The following is a 20,075-nucleotide window of genomic DNA, read 5'->3' on the forward strand; positions in this document are numbered from 1 at the left end:
GCTAATTAAAAAGACCATCCCAATTGTTCGGGACAGTTATAAACTTAAATAAAAGTCCACAGTTTTATTGAAAAAATAGCATAAATTGGTTCGGTTGATTTTTCATATTCTTTTGACACCCTACCAGTGACCCAAGGTACACTTCTGAGCTCTCTATATATGGATACACTGTTACACGATTAGTTATATGTCAATTTCTCAAAATAGATATACATATATACATATGATTTTTTTAAAGTCAACATATACACATGCACCCCACCTATACATGTTGGTCCGCCTATGCTAGTATTATCTTAAGGCACTCATGTTCAAAAGAGATAAAGTGTTGCATTAATCGAGAGTTGGTCTTTACTCCTTTTTGTCAACTGATTAAATCCCATTTGCTCTCTTTTTTGTTACTTTTTTAAGTAGGGTATTTGTCAACCATTAATTTTTACATAATTAATGTACTAGCTCTTATGTTTTTAAAACATATTTATTCTTGCTGATATGAGATAATTTCTCAAAAACTAGCCCGAAGGCTCTTTGGAAATCTCAGTTTCCAACCTTGTTCAAATGTAAAGACATTTCTTTAAAACTACTTTGGGAATACATAGTTCCCTAATAACTTTGAGAAATGAACTCAACTTTAAACTCTTTACTTTACTTGTACTCTTGGCTTGATGTGAAACTCTTAACTTAACATGAAACTCTTAACTTTTGACTTGACTTGAAACTCAATACTTTTGACTTGACGTGAAACTCGAGTCTTAAAAAATGAAGCTAAAACATTCACTAAAGACTCTTGAACAACTTTGAAAACTTGCTTTGACTTACTTCACTTCTAAGCTTAACTCTTAACATCACTTGACTTGGAACTAACTCTCCTTGAATTGGATTATGAATTCAGGGTAATAATTTGTGTTTGGAAGGACCCCATGATGATTAAGAATAATTTAGGACAACTAAACTTAAGAAGAATTTCGAAATTAAATTCTGAAAACATATCAGATTTTGTTCACAGAGGGAACACAGCTGCAACGCAGACTTGTTTCCTGAAAGCAGCTTGACTTTTCTCCTTCATGTTGCCAACTCTAAACCCTCTTAACTTCAAAGGTTCTTTTCCCAAACACTTGGGGTCCTAAACCCCTCAACATACAGTGGATTCCACTCAAAAACACAACCAAATCCTGTCCCAAATCAGCAAGAACTTCAACAACACAACCAACAACTTCAACAACCAAAATAAATTTTTTCTTGGGATTAAAAACGAGTTGGTGTGTGGGGGTATGAACCAACCAACACTAAGGATCATAAAATCCTTCAACATACAAGAGATTCAACTCAAGAACACAACCAAATCATGTCCCACAACCAACAATAACTTTCACAACACAACTAACAACATCAACAACAACTAACAACTTCAACAACTTCAACAACAAATCCAATAGTTTCTCAAATCATAAAATGAGCTTGGTGTGTGGTGGAAAGGATCAACCCACACTAAAAAAACTCACATACCTATTAGGGATCACCCCGACGATTTCCACGACGATCTTTGACGGAAACTCCTTGATCTCCTCTTCTTCTTCTCTTCTTTCTCTCTTCTTCTCTCAAGAACCCTAACTCTCACTCTTTTAAAATGGAACAAAAATGATCCACAATCAGCCTAACACAACAATATAACCTCAAAAGAAATGATTTGTGAAAAGACCAAAATGCCCTTAAATTTCCGGACGGACTCCCTGCCAACTGCCCAACATTCAAAGGGCATAACTCACTCATACGAACTCGGAATCGAGCAAACTCGATGGTGTTGGAAAGATCGTTCCAAGGGCTTTCCAAACATAACTGGAACTTCTCCTGGCTCATCCTGAGCTAGGAGTTATGACTGTTCAAAGTTGGCCAAAAACTCACTGATTTCCACACTTAGCCAAATTTCCAGATTTTGAACTTAGCCAAATTTCCAGATTCTGAACTTTTTCCAAAAGTGACTACTTCAAATTTCAAGCTTCTTCATATTCATTTTATATTGTCGGATGTTACAATTTTAACATTATTAAAAATAAATTCTTGTCATTAATCTAGCTCTATTTAATTGAAAGAAATATTTCATCTCCCTATTGAACTAAAATACAGATTATTTGAACACAATTTACAACTCAACTGTTTCATATCTCACATTTACTATTTCTTCCTTTTAGCTTCTGATGCTTATCGTGACCAATGACACTAACTACGGTTCGAGTGTCTACGATCGTCGATAATATAGTAACCCAACCGAGGGTTGGGATCGTGTCCCAAGGGAGCGGTTTTGAGAATATACAGCAAACCAGAATTTCGTTCTAATCAGTCGTAGATAAAGAGATTGTGAATAAAAACATTATAAATCAATGAGGGACACAAAAGTGTCAAATATTGATTTGGAGGTTTTGTCACAAAATCAAATAAAAACAGTAAAATGCAAAGGAAAATCAAGTATGAGGGGAGATTCTTGGGGTGTGACCGTAATGCAAGTAAATCTAGATTGTTGGGTACAAGCTTTCGATAGAAAATCTGTAGATTAATAGTGACTAGGCTAAGCTTTAAATGGAAATAAGTTCTCTCTCGAGCAACTTACCTCGTTTCAAATGGGTTCCTCTCGGACACCCACTTGCCGCATGAAGACCAGCCTACTCCTTACCCCACTCACTCTCTCGAGCTGAGTGTTAGGATATAGGACTAGGGAGCACCCTCTCGGGCTGAACCTCATGTCGACCCACTCTTTAGGCCATCAGTCTAGCGGTCTTGGTTTCGCGACCTCTCTCTCGAGCAAGTCGAAAACATATAGGTGATTTTATATTTGCAATTGTCCTTCTATTTCTCGAGTAATTTTGAATGCAATGGCATCCCCGTCTTGAAAAGCCAAAAGCAAATGTTGAGTGAACGATACAGAGCCAGAACCAGAGTTACTAGAATTCTTCCCCATCGAATGTAGAGCTACGATTAAACGAGCTTCATGTTTGTGAAGTTTGATAGATGAATCAACAGGAAAACCAGGTGGAGGTTCTATCACTTCAGCTTCTGAAGATGGATTTTCGCCACGCATAAGATAACCAACAGATGATGGGGTGATAGAACAGTAATGCACAGACTTAACTCCGTATTTTCGAGCAACGGATGGAACCCAATAAGCAAAATTATAGAAAATGAAATGGGGTTTGATTTCTTGAATTAAAGATTCAATCTTTGGTAATGTGATATCCAATGCTTGATAAAGAAGATTCCGACTAGGGAAAATGGACGATTTTGGTGTGTTAATTTGGGTGTTTTAATTAGGATTCCTTCTAGAGGAAATTGAGTGGGCATTGGTTATGGGGCGGATAGTTGGGTTATGGGTTAAAAAAAAAGGTCAAACGGGTAGTTCAATAGGATTAAGACACGTGTAAGAAATTAAGGGTCCGTTAGTGAGAGGGATATATGTATACCTATAATTGGACAGCAGGGGCTTATGTGGACGCAAAGTATAACGGAGGGCATATACGTACCATTTATTAAAGTTCAGGGGTAAATCCGTCCTTTTTCCCTTAATAATTTTATTGCTCACACCACACACACTAAAAAAAAGTATTTAATGATATATAGTACTCCGTTAGTAGTGTGGGTGGTGATTCATGTTTCCATTCTCAATTGTCTAATAGCATATTGGTGATTTGACTCGTTCATTATTGGTTTTCTGAGTACTATTAGTGATATGACTTGTCCATTACTAACACACATTGGAATTTGGATTCCTCTATTTTCTTACTTTCTCTATCCCGAATTACTGGTACACTTTTATATTTTGCATACTTATTAAGAAAATACTTATTGGGAATATGAGTGAATTAAAAATTTAAAATTGGAAAAAACTTACCCGCACCGGATATATATACCAAACTAATGCAATTTTCATTAATATGTGATGTAATAAAGTAAAACACATATAAATTAATTATGCTTAAGTAAAATAAACTATAAATTTAAACATATAGTTTGGCTTGGTGTATAAATTTCCAAGGTCATTGATTATTAATGTTATTTGGGAGATTTATTAATTAACTTTTTTGTTATATTCTCGTGAAAAAAAAGAAGAATAAAAATGTAAGCAATATAAACTCTTGCTGCTTTCCTTTTTTCCTTTATTTTCAGAACACGAAAAAAATTATTGACATTCCTTTTGAGACAAACGAATAAGAAAAAAGTGTCACATATTCTAAGACAAACAAAATTATACTATTTATAGTTGGTTAAAATTACTTTTAGAGAAAATAGACAAATGCCTTCCTAACCTATTATCGAATTCTCAATTACACACTTATATTTTGCGGGGGTCCTATTACCCCCCTTAACTTTTTAAAAACAAAATATATACCATCCTAAAACTAGACAACCACATTCTCAACATGCAGTGATGCACACTCGCTCCAGCTGTTATTTTTTATTATTTATATTTATTTTTTTCTCTTTATCCCTTTTTTCATTAATTACAAAAATATGTACACTCTTTTTCCTCCTTCTTCTTCTTTTCTTTTCTGTTTTGTTTTTATTCCCTTCTTCCAAATCAGCTAATTTTTTAATTATTTTTTCATCACTTTGTAGCATCCTTCAGGCACCTTAACAAGCTTAATTACTCATCTCTTCTTTTTTTTTTGAATTTTTTTATTATGTTATTTCTTTGTCTCCATGACATCAAATTCGTAATATTTTATTTACAGATTGTCGATGGTTAAATTCTTGGTCTTCACCAAACAACAATAGAGATTGAATATAAGATTTGATGGTTGATGTGTGTTACTGACCCAAAATCGATGAGAAGGTAGATTAATGGTGTTGATATTTTGAACTAACTTGAGATTGATAAAAATGAAAAAAAGTTGGATGATGACCCAGATCATATACCCAAAACTCATGTTTAGTTTGGTTTATGAGATTCATGATTGAAAAAATCTATTTTATAGTCATAATTGTTTTAATTAACTGGAATTCTCCAATAATTAAAAAAAAATCAATAATAGAATGATTTTTTATGATGGAAGGTGTTTAATAATTCTATTTTATTTTTTTTTGTTTTGTTTCTCCTATCTTTCTTCTTCTGTTTTTTTTTCTTTACTCTGTGAATTATTTTTTTGGAATAGTGAGATAACTAAGGAAAATTAGAATTTTCCGGCAATATAAGTAATAATTTTAAGATTATTTGATGATTTTAATGATGATTTGCAGTGTTAGTTGTAGAAACTAGTGAAGCAAATTGTAAAAAAATATATTAGAAAATGGATTTAAAAAAAATGTGGTTAGTGCAGTAATGGTGATTCAAGATTGGAGGAAATGGTGGTTTGGGTGAATGTTGAGTAATGAAAAAGAGAGGGAAAAAAATAAAAAGAAACAAAAAACTTAAAGAGAAAAGTAAAAAATCATATATTTAACAAAAAGTCAAATTAAAAATATTATTATAATATTTTTTACCAATTCTTCTGGCTTCCACATGCCTCAAAGAGAGTGAGGACACTCTCTGTACCATGTCAGCATCTAAGGGTGTAATTATTCCGTTTTAAAATAGTCTAGGGGGTGATAGGACTCTCGTAAAACATAAGTGTATAGTTAAAAATTCGATAATAGATTAAGGAGGCATTCTATTTTCTCTTATTTTTATATTTACCTTGTAAATGTTGAACCCTTTAACATCTTTGTGTTTGTTTTTTATATTTCAAACCTCATAATGAAAATTAACATTTCGCCGCTATTAATAATTACACATTAATTATTAGACATAAGAAAATAATTAGTATTATCTTGTTACCACCGTTGAAATAAGTGTCATACAAATGAGGAACCAATCGTCACAAAGATCGAAGAACTATAGGTGGAATTAAAAAATAACTATTGAAATTCAAAAGTCAAATATGGTTTGCTAATTATTTAATAATTATAAAGTCTATGTACATGATTATTCAATCTTGATAATTTTTTAATATTCCATGACAAATATAGTTTGCTAATTATTCAAATAGTTATAAAGTCAATAATCTATCTCCTGTCGATGTAGAAATAGTGATGGACGATAAGAATATATGATTGACACTTGTCATGTGATTTTTTTTTCTTTTTAAATTAGTGAATTTAAAGTTTGTAGGTCTAAAAAGCGCTCAATAAATTAAAAGTTAGATTCACTAATTAAACTAAGTATCCTCAAATTCCAAGTTTTAGTTGGCTAGTTGATTATCTTCTTTGAAGACATGCGCGAAAAGATTTATTGATAATTTTATCTTATTCCCACACACATAAAAAAGTTGTATTGGATATTATAAACAAATTGATCGTGCTTTGCAAAGAACAACTATGAAAGAATTACCGGAATATTAATTGATTTTTAGTAGTGTAAAATGTTGATTTTTTAGAGTGGGACCTATTTTGAAATATATGTTTTTGAATTACAATGGGAAGGTGGGAATATAAAAATATTACTACTAACAACATGGGGTGGTAATGATTTGACTTGTGCATTATTGGTGTTTTGATTTTTAAATGTATGACAATTGACACACACATATATTGGAATTTGAATTCCTCTACTTTATTTTATTACTGACAAAAGAGGAAAGTATAATCATATTTCAATTTTTGGTCATAATGGATCAGTCTACACTTGTGTTTGGATCAATTTTTGCCTTGAGTTTACTTTGTATTATAGAAAAAATATGGAGTAGAGGCAATAAAAAACTTCCACCAGGTCCATCACCATGGCCAATTATTGGAAATATTCACTTGTTAGGTGCAAGGCCTCGTGTATCACTTGCCTATCTTGCAAAAAAGTATGGTCCAATTATGAGTATAAAATTAGGACAAATAACAACAATAGTAATTTCTTCATCATCCATGGCAAAACAAGTCCTCTAAACTCAAGATCAGGCTTTTTCAACAAGATTTATTCCTAGTACTCTTCAAGCACACAACCATTACAAATTTTCTGTGGCATGGCTTCGTGTTTGTCCTCAATGGCGAACGCTTCGCAGAATATTGAACACAAATTTCTTTTCTTCCAATAAGCTTGATGCAAATCAACATCTAAGGTCTCAAAAGGTGAAACAATTGATTGCTTATTGTGAAAAATGTTGTCATCAAGGTGAAGCTTTGGATGTAGGTCATGTTGCTTTCAAAACTAATCTCAATTTGTTGTCAAACACCCTTTTTCTCTAAGGATTTGGCTGATCCTTTTTCGGATTCAAAGGTAGAATTGAAGGATATTATTTAGGGTGTCATGACTGAGGTAGGAAAGCCTAATCTAGTAGATTTTTTTCCATTTGAAAGTTTGATTTTCAAGGAATCAGACGTCGCGCAACTATTTATTTTGATAAGTTAATTGAACTTTTTGATGAGTTGATCAATGAACAATCAGAGGAAAAGACTCTGTATATTATATTATCAGAAAATATAAATGGCAAGACACCAATTTGTCACGAAATGGCACGAGGAACAAAATGTTGTTTATTTCGAAATTTGTGTGAGAAGTTGAGGGTGATTGGGTAATTTCAATAATTTCTTGTACCCAAATTACCCTCAAAAGTAAAACTACTATTCTTAAAAACCACTTTTCAGTTCACACTTTCCAAGAGGTGGCTGACCATCGGCTCTACTTATATTGTGCCACGTGGAAAATATTGGGTACCATTTCAGAAAATGATTTTCTCGCTCTTCTTAAACGTTTTTTTTCCTCTTTCCTACTTTTTTCCTACTTCTTTTTCTTTGACTTTTCTTTTCAAATTAATGTTTCAAATTTCTCTACTTCCATACTTGTATAATTTTATTCATGGAAAATATAAAAATATGAAATCCAAAAAGAAAATATTCATTCAATTTCTAACATTTTAAATTAATTATTTATATTACTAAAAATAGTTAGATAAAATTATTTGTTAATTTACAAAATATAATTAATTACAATTTTTTTTATTATAACATTTTTCTTCTTTTTGTAAGTGTAAATAAAATTTATAAATTTTAAAAATTAAATGTAAATTAGTAAAGCATCATTTTATTTATAATTTCTTACGAAATTTGTAAAAAAAAAAAATAGCATAAATTTTGATACTAATTTCAAAAAGAAAATATAACGGAAAGAGCATCAATGTTTTTGATAAATAATTACATAAGTTTTTATACTAATTTCATGAAATTAAAAAAACGGAAAGCATCCATAAATACCTATATAAATACATATTCTTTCCGTCAATTTATACGATATTTTATTCTTGATATTCAAGCTAGGTGAAATTTTTCATCACTTTAACCTTTTTTATTTTTCTTGCTATTTAATTTTTGTGGACTTCTCAAAAATATACGATACTATAAAAATTTTATAAGGTACATCTATATAGGATCCTTCAAAAAAAACAAATTACACATTATCTAAGAATTTAATCATTTTAAAGAAATATGATAAATTATTTCCAATAATTTTATTATTTAACGACGATATATTAAGATGTCTTGTTAATATTTGATTTAAATAAAAATAATCAATAAAATTACGAGTCATATCAACAAGAAAAAGCACTATCAACATTATCAAAATAAAACTATAAATTAAACTACGAAGTAAATGCAATAAAATTTGATTATTATAAAGAGAAACACATGAATACTAACAAAGAGAACAATTTTTTTTTTCAGTTTTGAAGAGGGTTATACGTAAAATCATTACGGACCATTTATTAATAAAATAATAGAATATAAAAATTTATCCTAAAAAATCAATGTCTATTAGTACTTAAATAATTTTTAATTTTATATTACTTTGTGGTAAATATGATTGTAAAAGTTTATATTTGAATTGTTTCACAAAAATTGAAGATTTTTCACTATTATAAGTCGAATCATTATGATGAAATAAATGTAATAGATATAGTATTATATGAGTTATGCTCTCTCACAAATACAAGTCAGTTGAATGCGATTATATAAGCATGATCAATAATCGGATAATACAATTAGTTATGGTACATGTCAATTTTTGATCAATTTATCTTCGTGTATTATGGGTTATTAGACTATATTTATTGATAATATCACATTTTAAATTTTCTAGTGATATCCATTAAACAACTGATATGAAAGAGAGTAAATAAATTTCCTTTCGTAATTATGAACGAATGATATTGCAACGCGAATGGTTAAAGCTTAAACGAATAGTCTATAGGTCACGAGTTCGAATCTAGGTTATGTTCCAATTTTAGGTCTTTTAAAATAATTAGACTATTTGAAACTTTTATGATTTAAATAATTTTAAAATTCATTTTTTTTGGTAAATAAGATTGTAAAAGTTTATATTTGGATTGTTTCACAAAAATTGAAGATTTTTCATTATTATAAGTCGAATTATTATGATGAAAATAAATGTAATGGATATAGTATTACATGAGTTATGCTATCTCACAAATACAAGTTAATTGAATGCGATTATATATGCATGATCAAGTTTTAATTGGGTAATACAATTAGTTATGGTACATGTCAACCTTTGATCAAATTATCTTCACATTTAATAGTTATTAGACTATATTTATTGACAATATCTCATTTTAAATTTACTAGTGATATTCAATAAACAACTACTATGAAAGAGAGTATATACATTTCCTTTCGTAATTATGAATGAATGTTATTGCAGCGCAAATAGTTAAAACTTAAACGAATAGTCTATATGTCATCTAAGTTTAGGTCTCCAAAAATCATGAAGATTTTTTTATAGGTCACGAGATTTTTTTAATTTTTTTTGTCAAGCCTATCGTATGCACCATCAAAATCTTCATGATTTTGGGACAACAAACTATCATCCTCATCTAAACCCCAAACATTATTCAATACTTTGTTTAATTGACTATTTGGATCCATCTTGTTAAAATTATATAAATCTAACAACAAAATAAAATAAAACTAATGAGTGAAGTAAAGGAAAAAAAAATGAGTAAAGTAAGAGAGAGAGAAAATAAGAAAGAAAAAGTCAAAGAGTGGTTTTCTATTTTGGAGGGAAAACCACAAATGGTTTTGTCACCTAAGGGCTATTTGGTCATTTCGCCGTGTCTTGCCAATTCATGCCAAAAAAGTGTCTTGTCATTTAGCACTACTCTTATATTATATGCACCATTTAATTTCTGTAAAATGTCAAAATGAGGGGTTGGGATGTCAAAATCACATTCAACTCTACCTTTGAATCCAAAAAAGGGGTCATAAACAGTTATATCTACCTTTAATTGAAATAAAAAAATCATAAACTGTTCTATCAATATTGTAATCAGAGCTGACAAAATTAATTCATGAAAATATAAATCATTCATAAACATCTTCTTGTAATTACCGCTCAATTCCTTTAAACTATCTTGTATATCGATACTCAACATACTCAGATGTTACAATCAAGTTATTGTTTTGAAAGCAAATTTGACCAACAAAGTGAAGATTTCCCATAATTGGCCACGGTGGAAGTTTTTGGCTTCCTCTTCTGCATAGTTTTGCTATAGTAATATAAAGAAAATCAAAGCAAAAATTGATACAAATACATTTTCTCAGTTATAATACAAGTCATATGTCATGTACATTTTAGTTTTAATAATAAAACAAATAGCCATGTGCCTATATAAGATGTGTCTGTGGACACAATGAATTTTTGCTATATATAATGCCAAACTTTTTAGATTTTTGCTATACAATGCCAAACTTTTTAGATTTTAATCTAATCTTGGCTAAATATATGGCAATAATTATTTATAGATATCCATAGCCCTATCGTTGAAGAGAAAAAACATAAAATAGTCTATTTTAAAAGCAGAAAAAATAGTTCATTAATTATGTCCAACTGAATATTAGCAAAAAGTTCTATTTTAGGGTAATCTTTAAATTTCGTCTTTCACCATTTTTTTAATATTTGCTAATTTTTCCCTTAATAATAATAATAATAATAATAATAATAATAATAATAATAATAATAGTAGAATACATCTATAATTACACATTAATTATTAAAATGAAATATTACTCCGTATGTCTTCTTCTACTCTTTGATATGACGAGGTCCAGGGTGGCTCTACTAGCCTAATAAAATGACAGCAGCCTTGGGCCACCTAATTTGAGGGACCTCTTCTTCTTCTTTTTTAAGTAATACTCCCTCCGTTCCATTTTATATGGCAACATTTCCTTTTTGGTCAGTCCCAAAAAGAATGTCACATTTCCATATATGGCAAATATTTAAACATACAATTCCTCTTTTACCCTTATTGGTCCCACTTAATTTTAAAAATAATACTCTTTTTTTTTTTTTATAAAAGGTCATCTATTAATTAATTGAACCTGCAATTTCTCTTTCCTATAAAAACAATGTTGCAGCTTTTTGTTGTTTATGACTAGATACCATTCTTTACTCCATTTTTTTTCCTAAGCATTTTGTACTCTTTCCAATTTGTAAATTTTTTTTGTCCACTCGTTCTTTCTAATGTTTCACCAAGAAAAAAAGATTTGCATTTTTACATTACATTGCTTTCTTATTTTATCACTAAAATTTTGGGGCTTTCACTTAGTAAGGTAATGATTTTAATGCAAAGTATTCTAACATGAATTTGATGATTATCTTAAATTACAATCTATTTAAGGAAAATCAAAAACTTCAAATTCAAACTAGATAGTGAACAATTCAATAATAATCATTTCGTAACATTGCTCTCAACTTACAATTTTAATTCAATATCAATGAAATTTGTTTTTAAGATTAAATTAGCAAAAAGGCACCCAAAAAAAGGTGACAATGCTACAAATAATTCATGCTACTTTGGATCCATCGTAATTTTTGTTATACTTTCATAACTAATATCCATAAGTACAAAAATTACATATGGTCACCATGATTGTAAACAATAGTAATGCTCCTAATATACTTGACAAAATATCATTTCAACTTTCACATATTAAAGGAGTGCAAAAATTACATGGATCACCTTGGATGTACACAATACTAGTACTTTCTCTACTTATAAAACATCATTTCAGTTTTCATTTGTTAAAATTTTCTATGTTCTTGCAAAATTATCAAAAGTGGATTTCAAAAAAGAAAATTTTGCCATACTAGTAATCCCTATCATTGTTGAAGTAGAGTTGAAACATGATTGACAATACCAATATCACAACAAAGTTGAAGTGGAAGATTGTCTTCTCTTTCTAATCTGTTTTTGTTCAAATGAGGCACTTTGTAGTTGTTGCCTCCATTATCTTTCATCACCTCAATCATACAAGATTGTAAAGTAAGAAATACATGGTTGAGTTGTTCAACCTTCATTTCATCAAAAGATCTTTCCACCGCTTCCACTAATTCATCAACATTTGAAGGAGCCTTTTGATATTGAAGAGATTGGATTGCTCTAAAAAATCCAAGGTCCAACGCATTTAAATCAGGGCTGTTAGGTGGTTGAAAACATAGTTTAATGTCGAATCCATCTTTTTGGGCAGCTTCAACAAATTCCAAATCATTGACACCAATATGTGGTCTTGCATTATCTTGTTGTATACAGATAGGAATGTTTGAATCCGAAGCTGGCCATTTTGATCTAATGGCAGGAAGAACTTTCTCAATCAAACAAGCCCTAGTGATATCTTTAGTTACTGATAGAATAGGTTTTGTTTCAAGAGTTCCTGCTGTTCGATTTTTGCTATTCCGCTTAGCTGGTTCCTTAACTACAAATGGAAAAATACCTATTTTTCCAGAAAATAGCTCAATTCCATTTTCATCAAATCGAGGACGAGCAACAACAGCCATAAACATAACTTTTGGAATAAAGTTTTTACTTTTGCAAGAGCGATATGGATCAGGCTCATGTTCTTCAGGAAGTAGGTAGTACCTTTCACTCTTTTTAGATAAAAAAAACCATTTCTCGTCAATGTGAACATAATTAAACATATTCACAAATTTCGGATTTGTCTGAATTGTGCTCTGATCAAGCATTGAAAAGCAAAATTCAAGTCGTACCTTCTTATTTTGTTCGGTTAGTTGAGGCTTAATGGAATTGGTATGTGTCCGAATAGTGCCATCTTTTATCCGCCGAAAGACAGTTGATTTTGCCATGTTCATCGCAAAAGCCAGAGATCGAATATTTGTTCGACGACAAAGTGGAATTTCTTTAACTTGATTAATGTCAACTTCCACCCGTTTTCTTCCAACTCTGCCTACAAGTTTCGAAGACACATCCAACGGTGTACCATTATCAACAGATGATTTACATTGCTTCCAAATGCGTGAAATAGTTCTTCTTGATTTGTTGAACAAAATACTAGCTTGTTTTAAAGATCCATATTTGAGTTTTCCTTCCTTGCTTTCTTTCAAAAGCCAATCTGCAATGGCTTGACGTTCTTCAAATTTTAATCGCTTGTTTTTAGTGGTTGGATCTTCCGGAAATACAACTATACTCATTTCTGGAGTATAAGCAAGAAACGAAAAAAAAGGAGATGAAAGAAAACAATACAATAGTCCTGCAAGAGAAATTTTTCAAAGGTAACAGAGGGAAAAAATGACATGAAAATATAAAAAACATCTCTCTTAATAGCATTTGCTGAAAAAATTCAAACAAAATTATGATTTCGCGCCATAAATTTAATGTGATTTTGGCGCCACAAATCTAAAAATAATTGGAATCAAGAAGAGGATTTTTTTTTAAAAAGAAAAACATGATTTGCAAAAATGGGACGATCTTCTTCATAAGAGAAAGAGAGAGTGGTTTCTAAACTACTTAGAAAGAGAAAAGAGAAAAGAGAAAATGAGTAATTTTTGGGAACATAAATCTGAAAAAGTCACTGTACTTTTATCTTTTTTGACTTTAGCCTTCACCAATATATAGGAGAGAGAAAATGAATGTACTTTTAAAAAAAAATTGGACTGCGTATATTTTGTTTTTAAATTTTAATATTATTATTTTTTAAAGGGTAATTTGGTAAACATTTAAAGTCTTTATCTATTTCTTAAACTCCGTGCCCGGTCAAATGTTGCCACATAAAATGGAACGGAGGGAGTAATAGATTAATTATAAATATATACTCCCTCCGTTTCAAAAAGATTGATCTGGTTTGACTTGGCAAAAAATTTAAGAAATTAAAGAAGACTTTTGAATCTAGTGATCCTAAATTAAAGTTATGTCAAATGTACAAAATTGCCCTTAATCTCGTAGTCTTAAACATGTCACGTGGAAAGCAAAAAGTAAAATGTTACCAAAAAAGGAAATAAGTCATTTTTTTGAAACTGACTAAAAAGGAAAAGAGGTCATTCTTTGTGAAACTGAGGGAGTATTTTTTTTAAAAATTGAATATTATTTAGAAAATATAAAATTTTCATAAAAGAGAAAAAGTTCATTAGAAATTTTGATAAATCTAAAATATTGCATATCAAAAAATATTAAACGAATTAATTATAAACGAATTTATTTAAAAAATAATTAAAATTTATGAACTTTGTTCGAATTTGGCGAAAGGCTACTAATATAGCCGCCTCAGGTCAATCAATTCAAAGTCAATCAGTTGTACTGTCTGTGATAGAGTGATGGATTTTTCTACCCTTCTATTTCGTCTCTATCCTACTTTTTTTTAATTGGACCTATTTTTGATATAATAAAGTACGTACTAATAAATAATCCATCTGAGAATTTTTTTTTAAAAAAAGAGTATTAATTATTCCTTCAATCCCATTGTTCATTAAAACCAAAAAAATAAAACATAGGAGTATGATTTATCAAGTTTCCCTATTAAAGAATCACTATCATTAATCATTTCCCTAAATGTTCGTGGAGCAACTTTAATAGAAATTGTTTGATTTTTAGTAGCAAAAAATTGAAAGAGAGAAATCTTTTCAATCAAGATTTTCTTAAAAGTAATATTTATTTAATAATACGCCTGTTTGAAAGGAGACGGATTTAGTTATTACTATTAGTGGTGGTTCTTGACTTGTCCATTATTGATTTTATATATGATATTTACTGACACACATGCATCTTGTATCATTTATTGTCATAGGAGTATCTTGTTAGCTTTCAAAGTTGAAGCATATGGATTACTATACACTTGTGTTTGGATCAATTTTAGTATTTGCTATCCTTTGTAATATCATAGAAAAAATATGTAGCAAAGGAAGCAAAAAACTTCCACCAGGGCCATCACCATGGCCAATTATTGGAAATCTTCACTTGTTAGGTGCAAAACCTCATATATCACTAGCCAATCTTGCAAAAAAATATGGTCCAATTATGAGTTTAAAGTTAGGACAAATAACAACAGTGGTCATTTCTTCATCAACCATTGCAAAACAAGTCCTTAAAACTCAAGATCAAGCCTTTTCATCTAGATTTGTTCCTAATGCTCTTCAAGCACACAACCATTACAAATTTTCTGTGGCATGGCTTCCTGTTTGTCCTCAATGGCGAACGCTTCGAAGAATATTGAACACTAACCTCCTCTCTTCCAATAGGCTTGATGCAAATCAACATCTAAGATCTCAAAAGGTGAAAGAATTGATTGCTTATTGTGACAAATGTAGTCAACAAGGTGAAGCTTTGGATATAGGTCAAGTTGCTTTCAAGACTAATCTCAACTTGTTGTCAAACACACTTTTCTCCAAGGATTTGGCTGACCCTTTTTCAGATTCAAAGGTAGAGTTGAAGGAAGTTATATGGGGTGTCATGGCTGAGGTAGGGAAGCCTAATCTAGTAGATTTTTTTCCCATACTTGAAAAGATTGATCTTCAAGGAATAAGACGTCGCGCAATCATTCATTTTGGTAAGTTGTGTAAACTTTTTGATGGTTTGATCAATGAGCGATTGGAGGAAAAGAGAAGATCAGGATTCATGGAAAGGAGTGATGTTCTGGAAATGTTTCTCAATATTATTGAAAAAAATCTTGAAGAAATTGATCATAATCACATCATGTCCATGTTCCTGGTTCGTATTCTCTTACCATCATTTATCATGAGCTTATGTTAGTTTCTATTAATTATTATTCTAATTAATGAATTTTCTTTTAATTGCTGCAATATATGGTTATATATTTTGATGTACAAATGTTATAGGACTTATTTGGTGCGGGTACTGATACAACTACAAGCACATTGGAATGGGCAATGACAGAATTGCTTAAACAACCTGAGATAATAAAAAAAGCTCAAGTTGAACTCACAGAAACCATTGGAAAAGGAAAATCAATAGAAGAAGCTGATGTTTCTCGACTCCCTTACTTGCAATGCATTATCAAAGAAACATTAAGAATGCACCCACCAGTTCCGCTCTTAGTTCCACGCAAAGTGGAGCAAGATGTTGAATTGTGTGACTACATCATTCCCAAGGGCTCACAGGTATGTATGCCAAATTAAAGTTATTTGACGAATATAATATGAATAGTACTCCAAAAAGAGACCCAAAAGAAAATTTATCAAAATAATTTCAACTTTTGTTTGGTATTTCTTTTTCAAAAATAAAGAAATTAAAACTTGGTTAAAAGTTGGACGGATTAGGTTTGACCTATTGTTTAGTACTCAATCTTAGCTCTGATATTTTTGGGCGAGTTAATGACCTTTCTATTTATTGATTAGCTCTTTTGATCAATCCAAACATAAACTAACTCATTTAATTTGATGCCTTTACTCACAGGTACTAGTTAATGTGTGGACGATTGGTCGAGATTTTACTTTTTGGAAGGACCCTTTAGTGTTTAAACCCGAGAGATTTTTGAGTTTGGATTTGGACACGAGAGGACAAGATTTTGAGTTGATTCCATTTGGTGCGGGGCGAAGACTATGCCCTGGCTTGCCACTAGCATTGAGGATGATTCCAGTAATGTTGGGCTCACTCTTGAATTCATTCAATTGGAAACTTGAAGCAGGCATTGAGCCAGAAGAATTAGACATGGAGGAGAAGTTTGGTATCACCTTAGCCAAAGCTCGTCCTTTGCGAGCTATCCCCTCTCCTCTTTGATGTTGCATTGCCTAGTCGATAAATACTTATTTGTATTTGATATTTACAATGAACCAAGTATTTAAGTCTTAATAATCTTATCACTTCATCGTGACTTAACCATGATTAAGTGATATGTATAATACCTATGTAACATATATATATATATATATATATATGTATATTGATTATATGATTTTTCTCATGAATGTTATTTTCTTTAGACAAATAGACAAAAAGAGAATAAATATAAAATATTATGAAGATCAAAAAAGGAGATTCATGTTGTGCAATAGTAGTACTAGGGGTGTACATATCCGGGTTGGTTCGGGTTTTTCAAATATCAAATCAAATTATTTGTGTCAGATTTTTAAATCTATAAACCAAACCAATAAAACTCAGGTTTTTCAACCTTGGGTTTTTTCGGGTTTTTCCGGTGAAGTATTCATACAAACATATAATTTACTTGTACTTCAAATATTTCTTTAGTCCTACCAAAATACAACTATCTAAGGTGTTTCTTAAGAAAATAACACAATATATGATATGATTAATGACACTAAAATATCCAACAAAAAATAATAATAATGAAATCGAGTAAAACAAATATTGCAAATCAACAAGTCATAAGGAAAATGATCATAATTTAAAAGTACTAAATCATACTAAAACAAGTTTAATAAGTATTAGTTACTTTACTAAATGTTAAAGGAAATTAAAATTAGATTATGTATTTGAATTGTCTAAATCAATGTAAAACCAAAGAACAAATATTCAATATTTTTGTCATGCTTAGTGTTGTATTGATTTTCTTTTTGCATTAGTATTAATTTGATTTTGATTTAACCTTTATAATTACCAACATTTGTGGACTATAATCTTTATTGAGCCATTTAGAATTCTAAGTTTCAAACTTGAAATAATATATTAAAAGATAAAAATTATGAAAAAGTTTAAGAAATATTTTAAAATTATATTAAAGTAAATATTTTTATGTATAAAATAAAATTTTAAAATTATATATATAATGTTAGGTTGGTTTGGTCTCGGGTTGATTTTTTTTAGTTAAAACCAAACCAACCCAAATATAGTCGGGTTTTTTTTCCCGATTTGACTCGGTTTTCGGTTTGATTTTGTACACCCAATGCAATACTATTAGTTTCCTCATCATAAATATTGTAGCAATAAAAAAGAATCTCTACCTAAAAAATAATAATATGATAAATATAAATATTGTAGCAATAAAAAAGAATCTCTACCTGAAAAATAATAATATGATAAAATGTCAATGATAAATTTAAAATATCAAAATGGCAATAATACAATATGTTTTTCTTAATCGTTTGGTCTATTATAACTTTGTAATTTAACTCAATATTTTAATTGTATTATGGCTCTCAACCATATAAAGATACATATGTAGATATAATATGTATTTATAGATTTGTCGATGTAAGATCTTATATATATTTAATTGAGATAATGGTAAAAAATACAATTAATTTTTTGCAAGTTTCCTACTTAAACAATCATATATTCACATTTTCTATTCAAACTATCATCAACTACTTACACATCTCGATGAGTATATCATGATGATACGTGATGTACATTCTATATTTTTTTATTATTTAAAAAGATGCCAAATGGCATGCCATGAGAATAATTAAAGAAATTAATTGAAAATGGATCAAATAACTATATTAATAGAAATAAATAAAAATTATGAATAGATAATATAAAATATAAATTGAAATGTCAATGATATACTGAAAATATATAGCGTATTAATATAACTCACAAATATTGATAAGTGGGCCAAATCCACAATTCAATATCTGTTAAGGATGTTGGATTGGGCCATGAGAAGTTGCACAAGGACTACTATGTAAAATATAGCCTAAATTATTTTATTTATATTTTAGCAACTTTGGGTTTAAACTTGAGATTTCAGGTTTGAGTTTCTATTTCAGTTCTTCCAGACCAAGAACCTACTAATGGACAAAAGTAATTACTTCATCCGCCCTAAATTGTATGACATAATTCGGATTTTAAGATAAATTTTTTTTTATTGTGTATATTTCTTTGTTCAACCATGGCAAAACAAGTCCTCAAAAATCAAGATCAAGTGACTACCAATCAAAACAAACAAACACAAATCTAATGATATTCGGTGTGCCTGTCGGAGAAGACAAGGAAGGATCTACTGTTTATCGGGAAAACGATATATAGTTAAATTTGTATGAAATCAATGACACACGTCTCAGTTTAACTAATAAGGTAAAGTTTTCTCCGCATATGTCACAAATTTGAGCTAGGTAAGTAATATCACTAAGGTGAGATGTCTATATCACACCTCTTGAGATGCAATACTTCCTCGAACTCAACTAATGTGTAATGCTTTGTACATCAGGCTAACCACCTGAATATATATGCATAATTATTTAATTTTGTATTCAGACAAAATGATGATTTGCAAATTCAAATTTAATTTAATATTTTAGTTACATTTTATCTCTCTCAATCATACAACGGAAAAATATCAAAACTATCCTTAAACTATCTGAAATAGCTTAGATATACCCTTAAACTATATTTCAGCTCAAAAATACCCTTCCCGACAAACTATTAGGTCAAACCTACCCTTCTAATTAATGGAAGTATTCATGTGTGTGTTAAATGACACATGGACCCCACATGGATGCCACATGGACTCCACATTGCACGCCAAACAGCTCTCACTGCCACATAGACGAATTAAATCCCTAATTACTCTTTTCCCCCTCATTTCATCCTTTCCCTTAAAAAAAATTGACGGAAATGGCCTGGGTGGGGGTGGCATAAAAAATAATTTTTTTTAAAATCTGAAATATTTTTCAAAAATAATTTTTATTTTTGACGGGAATGGTAGTGGAAGGCGTAAAAATAAAAAAATAAATAAATTTGAACTATTTTTCCAAAAAAAAAATTAAAAAAATAAATAAATGGGTTGGGATGACCTGGGTGGGGGTAGGGGGTAAGGGGTAAGGTTGGGGGTGGCGTAAAAAATCAATTTTTTTGAAATTTTAAATATTTCCCAAAAATAATTTTTGACGGTGGTGGCGG

The 20,075-nt window shown here is 30.1% G+C and overlaps 3 protein-coding genes across 5 annotated transcripts in view; 2 read left to right on the forward strand and 1 right to left on the reverse strand.

Annotated features, from left to right (window-relative positions):
* The window catches only part of LOC125852918 (geraniol 8-hydroxylase-like), a 47,361-nt gene that overhangs the window by 14,809 nt on the left and 12,477 nt on the right, over positions 1 to 20,075 (forward strand). The window lies entirely within an intron of this gene.
* LOC125852932 (uncharacterized) lies at positions 12,128 to 13,453 on the reverse strand. The gene has a single exon (XM_049532618.1). It carries the CDS (start codon positions 13,451 to 13,453, stop codon positions 12,128 to 12,130), a length of 1,326 nt encoding a protein of 441 aa, XP_049388575.1.
* The window catches only part of LOC125852913 (geraniol 8-hydroxylase-like), a 9,875-nt gene continuing 4,873 nt past the window's right edge, over positions 15,074 to 20,075 (forward strand). The window contains exons 1-3 of one of the 3 annotated variants that reach the window (XM_049532597.1): positions 15,074 to 15,962; positions 16,091 to 16,372; positions 16,668 to 17,236. In XM_049532597.1, the coding sequence (XP_049388554.1) occupies positions 15,075 to 15,962; positions 16,091 to 16,372; positions 16,668 to 16,991 (1,494 nt within the window). In that variant the 5' untranslated portion in view covers position 15,074 and the 3' untranslated portion in view covers positions 16,992 to 17,236. Of the gene's footprint in view, positions 15,963 to 16,090; positions 16,373 to 16,667; positions 17,237 to 20,075 lie in introns of those variants that run through there. The other 2 variants (XM_049532598.1, XM_049532599.1) reach the window with 2 other exon arrangements.

The sequence above is a fragment of the Solanum stenotomum genome, unplaced genomic scaffold (genome assembly GCF_019186545.1).
Source record: "Solanum stenotomum isolate F172 unplaced genomic scaffold, ASM1918654v1 scaffold6733, whole genome shotgun sequence".
Lineage (NCBI taxonomy): Eukaryota > Viridiplantae > Streptophyta > Magnoliopsida > Solanales > Solanaceae > Solanum > Solanum stenotomum.